Here is a 10,460-nt window from a genome sequence, read left to right on the forward strand (position 1 = left end):
AGTGTGAAATATACAACATTTCGTGGAGATCTTATCGATAAAAACAAAAACGGAAATGCACGTTAAGTTTCGAAAATTTCATGTTAAATGCAGATTCGGCCTACATTTCTATATTAATATATGTTTGAAATTCGTCTAATTTGAGAAAAAAAAAAATTTTTTAAATTCNTGACATTAAAGAGCCGTTCCAATCCCACGACTGTTTGAACCCTCATCGACCGACTCCGTAAAAACTCGCTCAGTATCGATTTTAAACGACATATAGTACATTTAATAAATTTTTATTGCGCTCATTAAACATTTACCGAGAAATAGGTAGGCTTATGCATAATAAATCCATAAATTTAACAGGTTAGAGCTTATTTTACGCGTAGGCCTACGGTAAACTTTCTTGCATGTACGAATTGAACGACAGAGCTCGGATCTTAACCAGAATATCTTCACTAGACTTAAATATATAAATATAAAGATTAATTTACCACATTCGCTTGAATTTTATAACATAATCCCGATATACTTTTGACATATTTGTAACATTCTATTTTACTATTAAAAACAATTTATCAATGTAAGTAAACTGAGTTCTTAAGTGGTTTATAACGTGCTCTATAACATTTCAATTCTGTATCATGAAAAATGTTAAGCAAGGAAAAATGTTGTGAATGTCTACATTTACTTTTTCTTTTTTGTCTTATTTGACAAACGTTCGAACTGAAAACAAAACAAAATCTTTCATTTTTATTACCCATTAACCTTAGTTTTTTCTTTTTTTTTTTAAACTAAAGAAGAGATTTTAAACAGGAAAACAGCCGGACAAAGAGATATAAATAAAGCAACAGCACTTGAGTTGTCAAACTTCCTATAAGGTGTGACCACAATTTACCTGAATAGTACACCCCTTTTTAATTGTGACGTCAAGCGAGACCACATATGACCTTTGAATTATAATCAGGATATTTAGTGATTTATTAAGAAGTAATTTTTAATTCAAACATAACAAAATCTAAATTATATAGCAATTTTAGGGAATGTAACGTTAAAGCGAGACGTCGCTATTTCGGGGGTGATGAGTTTTAAGGCGTTAATAATAAATATCTAAGTAACATATGCCTGTTTAAATTTGTTATAAGAAAGAAATCGCAACTTGTATACTTATTATTATATTAATCGATTTTAAAATATTATTTTTTAAAATTTATGCCAGTTGTTGGAGATTAAAAAAACTCATGATACTCTCAAAGAATATCCAAAAGAATTTTTATTTGTTTTGTCTTTTTATCAAAGTACATAAAAACAAAATGTTTTGGAGAGAAAGATAAATGAATTCATTTATTTGGTTTGTTTTATCGCTTTATTTGTCTTCTTCGATAGATCCATCTTTACTATAAACATTTAATTGTGTTTATCTGCACCTCCATTATTTGCAGATTTGAGCAGAAACATCTTATTTGCTATGGAATGAACTAGATAAATTCTCGGAAAGCTCTCAAAACTCAATAAAGAATTTTAGAAATTATTCAAAATGTAGCTTTTACTCCACAAATATTTAATAAATAGAAAAAAGAAACGATAGAAATTATGGTTTGAAATCGGAAGGTTTAAATATTCATTATTCCAAATTTACCGCGACGTATTTTCCCCATTTTCATGTAAAAGTGATGAAGAAAGGGGGATGATACTCGAAATATAAGTTAAACTAAAGATATTTTTTAATATTTTCAAGTATTTTAGAGACATTAAACCCTAGATTTCAGAAACAAAACTGAGTGGAAGAAAAATGTAAAAAGGGTGAGATTAACTGGAGGGTCTTTAAGAACTGTCAAGGTCATACTTTAAGCCCAGATGACTTCTGCACTGTGCATTAACCACGCTCTGTCCGTCCAATCCTCGGAACCTCCAAGTGTGCACGTAGAGGAAAAGTCAACTTTCCTCTCCTTACTTTTACCTCTAAATTACATTTGACTACCTGTTTAAAAGCTTTGCTTAGTCTTCTAAAATTTGCTTTGTAATATTCGACTATATTTCAATTAAATTCGTCATAAAAAGGATTATAATTACCTAAGAATTCCGAAAAATATCTCATTGAAAGATCTTTTTGATCATTAATAACTGAGAAAATATAAAAAAGAGAAACTAAATAAATAATAATAGCAATAACTGAACAAAAATATAATTTAATAAGGTTGAGAAATAAAAAAAAGCCTAAAAAATAGAATTCTATCCGAGAAATAATAAAAATCTGTACATAAGCTAAAAGATTTACACTATTATTTTTCTATTTAAAAATAATATTTTTCGACTGTTTTTGTTATTGTTAAAATTCAATTTCATAAATATGATGAAAAATCTAATGAAATTTTCAAACAGTTAATAAAAAAAAGTGAATTATTTCTGTTTAAAAACCAAAATGAATCTATCGTACCTTGCTGTATGTGGATAAAAGCCTGATTTTTAACTAATGGCTTAGATCTATCTATCCGCAAGTCTGTTTACATTCAAAATAAATGTTTTATTCTTTATTTTATTCACTATTCAACTTTAATTATTAATGTAATGATTTTTAAACAGATTTCGAACTAATGGTATTAGTTATCCGATGAAGTTAGCCTTTTAAAAGAAACGATGATCCAGTATGACTCGTTCGATCAAACTATCATTTTTTTTATCCGTCCGAATGTGTGAGAAAAGGGCCCCAAATGGGACCACTAAGTAAATTTTCCCACATATCCCATAATCATAAAGAAGGCTGCGGTTTTCTCTCGAACCTGACAGCGAGGACGTGCGACCGGAAAAGCAAATGAAGCCGCATTTCCGGTATGGCACGCGTCCACCCGAGTTCGTGACATCTACCTGGGACAGTTAGGTTTATATCGATTAGAATGGAGACACGAATAAGCCTCAAAATTAGTGTGCAGAGAATGGAAGAAAATTGCAATCGTATCATGTTGTTTGCGGTGGCTTTTTGGTCGAGTACTGCCACGTGGACTTCTATTGTCACCTATAATTAGGCCCTTCCGTATACCAAGTGTGGCAATCGATAATTCATGTTGACTTTTCACTGTCAGATGGATAACAAAGATCTTTTCTAGATTGTTTTTTTCCTAAATTGACATTAAAGAGCCGTTCCAATCCCACGACTGTTTGAACCCTCATCGACCGACTCCGTAAAAACTCGCTCAGTATCGATTTTAAACGACATATAGTACATTTAATAAATTTTTATTGCGCTCATTAAACATTTACCGAGAAATAGGTAGGCTTATGCATAATAAATCCATAAATTTAACAGGTTAGAGCTTATTTTACGCGTAGGCCTACGGTAAACTTTCTTGCATGTACGAATTGAACGACAGAGCTCGGATCTTAACCAGAATATCTTCACTAGACTTAAATATATAAATATAAAGATTAATTTACCACATTCGCTTGAATTTTATAACATAATCCCGATATACTTTTGACATATTTGTAACATTCTATTTTACTATTAAAAACAATTTATCAATGTAAGTAAACTGAGTTCTTAAGTGGTTTATAACGTGCTCTATAACATTTCAATTCTGTATCATGAAAAATGTTAAGCAAGGAAAAATGTTGTGAATATCTAATCCTGTAATCCCGTAAACTATAATATAGCTTTCACTACATTGATGTCCGTAAAGATTCATAGACTATTATCGTAAGCTTAACATATCGCTTGCCTGCTTTTGTCCGAACAGGCAATATTTGAGTTCCTACACTTCTAAACTTTGTATGGTCTTTAGATTTATCTTTTTTAAACTATATTTATAGATTCATGATATATAAGTGTCAATTGAAATATATTTAAACTTATATATAAAGTTCAAATTTTAATGAAATTAAACAGCATAACACTGTAACTTAAAATGGACTAGAAGATGCATTTAAACAAATTTCACGATAACCATCTAAAATAGATTAGAATATAATATTTAAATTTAGATTTAAATCTTTTAAAATTCATTATAAATTAGCGAATAAACATAAAATAAAATATTGTTGATTAGAGTTTAATATTACCCATTCATTTATTTATGTATAAAAATGGGCTAACTAAAGAAAAACTTATTTTAAATAATTAAATTTAGTCATAAAATCAAATTAATGAAAGAATAGGATTTATTTTATATAAAATTTAAACAAAGTTGTTATAGTAGATGAGTTTTTATGTGTTATAAGAGTTCTTAAGATCTAGCGGTATGGATAAGCATGTAAATTTTTTTTACTACGATTTAATTTAAAGAACTGGCGATACTTAAGTTCTTCCATTAACATTACTAATCTAATTTTAAGTGAATATAATAAGTAATCCAAAATTCATAGCTGTTGATTTATTTTGAATGTATAATCATTTTTTCGAAAGAATTGACAGTTAGAATAAAGTATCAAAAAGTAAGATTTATAGGTAAAAAAAAAAAACAAAACATAAATAAGAGATATAAAGTCTAGCATAGATCAGATTTTGAGAAACATCCGATGTCCATCAACGTGGTCTTTCCTTCTCGGAATTAATTAAAATATATATTTTATTTATTTTTGATATTTTAAAAAGACAAACAAAGGAAAGAGATTAAAGTAATAGTCGATCCTAGAAAGAAAAGTTGGGCAAACAATTTGATAGCTGACTATAAAGCCATGGACAAATATCACTTTTTGTTAACCTGCTTGCTCTTTCTGATTGGTTCTTCCCAAATACAATCTTTCAAGCGAAAGAACAAAAATTGTATCGCTCCCCAAAACGATTTTTTATTTTCTTCTTTTGGAAAGAAAAAAAAAACATTACGGAATATGAATAAAACAAAAACCCTTTTTTTTTATTTCTACAGAGATAAACATTTAAAAGAGGAGAAAAAATTTGTAAAGAATAATTTATCTATTCTGTCATTTGTTAAATTGCCTATGGGCATTTTTAAAATTCTTTCGGGACGGTTTCCTAAACGATTTTCAGATATGAATTTCTATAAGTTTAATTTTTTTGAATTTCTAGATTCTTAGTCTAAACTAATCTTTAAATATAAAAATTTATTTGATATATATCTACCTTAGATGATATGTAAATTTTTTTCTTGCATTAAAATTAGTCATTATACTAGACCGATATAAATTGTAGAATTTATTCTATAGACGTTGCTACGGCCCTCTTATAGATCTAATTTACCGGAAGAGAATCGTTATCGTTACAGTCAAAACATTTTAAACTAATGGAAAAATAAAAACGATATCTAGGCCTATTTATGGCTAAATAAAGACTATATAAAAGTGTGGTTCGTATACTAATTCCAGCGTTTTTACAATTCTGTTTCCGATATTTGTAAAGTTTGATGGCTATAAAAGGCCGTATAAAAGAAAAAATTATTAAAATGGATTAAAATAATATGATTTTAATACACCTAATTGTCTTTTGAGTAAAAGAGAAGTCAGGTGTTAGGACAGATTCGAAAGTAAAAATATTTTTAAGCTATTACTTAAGAGGATAAAGACATAAAACAGCTTAAAACCTAATTATAAACGATTTTATTATAGGCCTATGAATTAACATTTAATCGGTATTAGCGTTAAAGAGTTTAATCTGTGTTTTACTAATGTTAGGCCATTATGCTACATTACAGGCTAAAAGCGTGTAAAGCTAACAGGATATATGCTGTAATATATGTTTAATAATCGATTTTAATAACTAATAAAATAATTATAAACTAAAACAAAAGTTTACATAACTAAAATTCTAACGGTAGTTACACTTAGGATATTGTTAATGCTTTAAGTAATAAAACTAATTTATATCTAGGGAAACTATAACGTATCCTAATATGTGAGAAGAGATTATTATGTTAAAGTGAGTTTCTACGGCCTGATATAGCCACGTAGGCCTAAGTAAAAGAATCGGTTTGTGAATATACCCTTATTAAAGCACGAGCCTTCTATCGAAGTCCAACGATAAAAATGATATATATAAGTTATATATTTGTATGGTGTAATGAATAGAATTCACAAAACACAAATTTCCTTCAATAATGTATTGATTCAAAATGCAACTTTGCTTTAACATGAATGACATTCGTGCACTTTACATGAAACGAGTAAAAAACAAACAAAATTGAACAGAAAAACAAAAAACACAAATGAGAGAGCAAAGGACTGTAATAGATTCGTTTTCTTTGCACTTGTTGATATTCCTTTTATATACAAACCACGCCTTTATACAAATTTGTTTCACGGACAGAAAACGAATGTAGTTCTCTTTAAATTAGACCTACGTTAATTATGTACAAGAGGTTTTGTCACACACCTTGAACACGGCTGAACACAGGCAGATTAAATCGTCGAAGTGGCCGACGAATGAACAGAGTAAAGTGAAGGATGATAGTAAGTTGCAGGATCGTTGGGTAAGGACGTATGCCCGGGGGTCATCGGTGACAACGGGGCATAAGAACCGTACTGTGACATCTCGTAAAGTTTCATATCCGTTTTATTTTCGGTCGAAATGATGCTGCTTATAGAAAAAGGATGATTCGATGGGTTAAAGTGCGGATCCGTCTTCAGTTGTCCGGCAGTTAATAGGCTAGCGTGTAACGAAGAGTCGGTCAAACCCCGAATGTGACCACCTCCTAGCCCTATAGCATCTACGGCCGAGCCTGTATGAGTTAGACCGTTAACGGGTGGACTACAACATGCGGTATCCGCTTTACACACCTGATTGTCCATCAGGTGAGGATGAGTGTAGGTGCTAGGGCTGGACAGGTGCGAATTGGGTGTACTTCTATGTTGCACTTGTGTGGGTTGGTGATGCTGAATCTGAGAATGTTGCTGATGCGGTGAAATGCGAACCTCTCCTTTAGTGCTGGCCGGCGAAGTGCTTCCCGACTGTTGCCCGGTGCTTTTCTGTTGCTGCCGCATAGCCTCTTTCTTTTCGCATTTGAACCGCTTTTGCCTCCTTAAGTAACACCCGTTCTCGAACATGTTACCTGATTCGGGGTGTAAAGTCCAGAAACTACCTTTACCGGGTTTGTCGGGAGTTCTGGGAACTTTAACGAAGCAGTCGTTGAAGCTGAGGCTGTGCCGGATGGAATTCTGCCATCTCTGCTGGTTCTGTCGGTAATAGGGGAATAAGTCCATTATAAACTGATAGATCTCACTCAGTGTTAGCATTTTGCTTGGGCAGTTCTGAATGGCCATAGTAATCAGAGATATGTAGGAATACGGCGGTTTGGCATGAGTGTAACTTCTCCTGTACGTTTTATCGGCCCTGGCACGCTGCAGGGCGGCCGATGCAGCGTTGCTAGCGGGAGACTCGGCCTGCACGGGACCGGGGTGGCCGGTGAATTCTCTACTGACCAAGCTGCCGTTGACACTGTTCAGACCGGACATAGAACCCATGCATGCCGGCGAGGTCATTCCGTTCATACTTTGATTTAAAGAGTTCATAGTTCCGAGAGGAGTCATGTTACCCATGGCAGGTGACATGCACGTACTTCCAGTCATGCCCATACTCATGCTACCGGCACCCATACCTGTCATAGTCGGGGTGGACATCATGTTAGTCCCGAAAGTCTGAGGGTTGTAATTAACATTCATGGATGCCGTCATGGAGCTTGCCGTAACACTGTTCATGCTGTAATTATTACTGATTGCTGTCATCGATTGCATACTACAACTAGAGTCCGGATAACCCTTGTGGGTCAACATGGTCATCGGAGGTCGAAGGTCACTCTCACCTGGATGTAAACACTTGAAGAGGATGGGTCCAAGCAACCTCAACGCGAGGATAGTCCAGTACAGCAATGTCTGATGCAGTAGGGGGCCTTAAGTAAATACTCTCACCGCATAGAAGACGATAGCAATGTTGGATGTTGGGTACGCCCATCGCCATTGTCAGCATGTTAATGTAGGCGGGACTATCAACCTGTCGCATTAATTCAGGTGGGGAGACTCCGCCTTCTCGCCCAACTGCAGAAGATGACATCTCGCCCGTTCCACCAATCGCCGTCGATCTTGCTCACATCCGGGGTGCGGTTATTCAAAGGCGCACCGGGCGACCTTAGGTCAGTCAGTTGCACTTGTAACAGTCTGCAGTACAGCCATGCACATGTACGTACCTGATTATATTATTTTAAATTCGTTAAGATTATGTGGATAAACGCAGAGCTAATTTGTGTGCGTATCAAATTATACTTTTCAATACTTACTAAATTTAAATTACTGTTCACATCACGTGTCATTATATCATAGTATTTTGTACTCTGTACAGCAAATGATAAAAACCTTAATCTAAATTTTTGCTTAGATATTGTAATAGGAACATCTGAGAACATTTATCTTTCTACGGAATAACAATTTTGAAAATTTCGCTTTCAATTCTAATTACATAAATAATAGCAAAAATAAGATTTCAGGAAGAAAAATATAATAATTGCTACTTCTAAAAATAGTACTCAAGACATTCACCAAATTTTTATACTGTATTTTTCATATAAAAATTAATTAATTAAATATTTTCTTCCATATTCAACAAATAGATATAGTATTACATACTTATTAAATATATTCCATTATATAGAGCTTTGTAATTTCGTGAGAACAGCGACGACAGACAAACAGACGAAAGAATTTCTTTAAGACGATATCCAAAAAGATCGTGATAATTTAATAAATCTTTTGATCTATATCTGCTTATCTCAAATATTATTTTTATTAAACGGAACTTAATAAAAATTTAATTTAAACTTGAAGTGAACACGGCGATTTCGTAATTAATTGCTTCGATCGAGTACCCAACTTTCCAAGCACTTATTAAATAATAAAAAAAAAAAATCGGCTCTCCAATTTTTCTTAAAAAATTCAATTTACTTTAAACGAAGCTGTTTAGACGAGCGAAGGCCTGGAAACATATTTAGTTTCTGTATTTTATATTCTTTCGAGAGAGAGAAAAAGAAACCGACAACGTTTATAGCAGCATTTATTGTCTCTCGGAATCTGTTGTAAAAAGGCAACAACGTTGACACCTGCGATGACGTCAGTCAAAAGAACCCACAAGAGTTGTCTTTACGTAATAATTGGTTACTTTTACTTACACAAACGAAAAATTACCCATATCTCGCTTTTATATATTCCCCAAGTATTTATTAACAGAAGAGTTTATAAAGGATGTAACACGTAAAATACATTTCTCGGCTTCTCAGTCTAGACATAGCCAATCAGACTACCATACAGCATCCATATATTTCCAAACAATAGACAGCATTATTCGCAGCAATGCCCACGTTGGGTATCGTGTAATCATTTAAATCTGTCTATTCTCTACGGAGGCAATATTAGACTGCTTAGTACATCACCCGACAATAGACTATTACATAAAGTAAATGCTAAAATTCATATCCTACAGAAACTAAATTTTGATAAAGATACCGAGATGTACTGTACTATTTTTAGAAAGTTATTATGGTTAATAATAATAATAATATAGTAATAATGTAGGCCTATGATAAATTTACGATATTACATATTGTTTAAAAGGTACGATTCGATGGAATAACTTTACCTGGAGCAAAATGTGATTCTCATTGTTATATCGTCTACCAGTACTTATACCATTTACTGTACAGTAAAATCAATACGATACAGGCCTATTATATGACTATCACCGGAAAGCATTGAAAAATACAAATTTCTGAATGTAGTGATAAACTTTTTACTTTCTCAAAATTTGTATCAGTGATATGATACTTTAGAGAATGTAAAAATTCTGTTGTTTGAAATTTTCGGTACCGAAACCGAATGAGACCTCAACAAATCAAAGCTAAATAAAGGAAGCAAACGCAAAGCAACGAAAATAATATTCACTGCTCATCATTGGAAACATTTACAGATTAATTAGCGTCAGCCTTTATTGTGACAATGTTTGTTGTACAAACAGAAGGATTCTTCTACCCAAAACGACATCGGAATAATCACCTTATCTCTTCCAACCCACTTGATAGCCTTACAAACTCGGCGATTGTTATTTGAATGTAAACAGTATCTACAAACAAATATTTCATCGTTTGATGTGGTAAGTCAACAAAACTACTTCTCTAAATCTCTTCCCCAGACGGGCAAATACACAGATTCCCCTTATATACGGTGAATGAGGGAGTCGCATTCAGTAACGATTCGGGACATTCAGGTAAGAATGCTGCGTTTGATCGCTTTGAAACGTGACGTCGCGCTTCACCTTTTTTTACTTTTACGTCTTTAAGTTAATTTTTGATTACCGCTTGAATATAGATAGCAATTATGAGTGCTAATGGGAAAGACCAGTTTAATTTGTGGCGTGGCCTCGTAATTTAGGCTATATATAAAAACGCAATCACTACTTTTAATCGATATCCTCGGGGCTTTTATAATAATCCATTTGTTATGGCTCAACAGATTCAAAACGGAACTTAAATGATATTACTTTTAAA

At 32.8% G+C, this 10,460-nt stretch overlaps 1 protein-coding gene across 1 annotated transcript; it reads right to left on the reverse strand.

The window, feature by feature from the left end:
* Nucleotides 1-5,881: 5,881 nt before the first annotated feature.
* On the reverse strand, nt 5,882-8,093 carry LOC111629206 (silk gland factor 1-like). Its single transcript, XM_023373085.1, has one exon. It carries the CDS (start codon nt 7,708-7,710, stop codon nt 6,334-6,336), a length of 1,377 nt encoding a protein of 458 aa, XP_023228853.1. The 5' UTR covers nt 7,711-8,093; the 3' UTR covers nt 5,882-6,333.
* Nucleotides 8,094-10,460: the final 2,367 nt, after the last annotated feature.

This window comes from Centruroides sculpturatus, unplaced genomic scaffold (genome assembly GCF_000671375.1).
Source record: "Centruroides sculpturatus isolate CEXI.00-Female unplaced genomic scaffold, Cexi_2.0 scaffold495, whole genome shotgun sequence".
Classification (NCBI taxonomy): Eukaryota; Metazoa; Arthropoda; class Arachnida; order Scorpiones; family Buthidae; genus Centruroides; species Centruroides sculpturatus.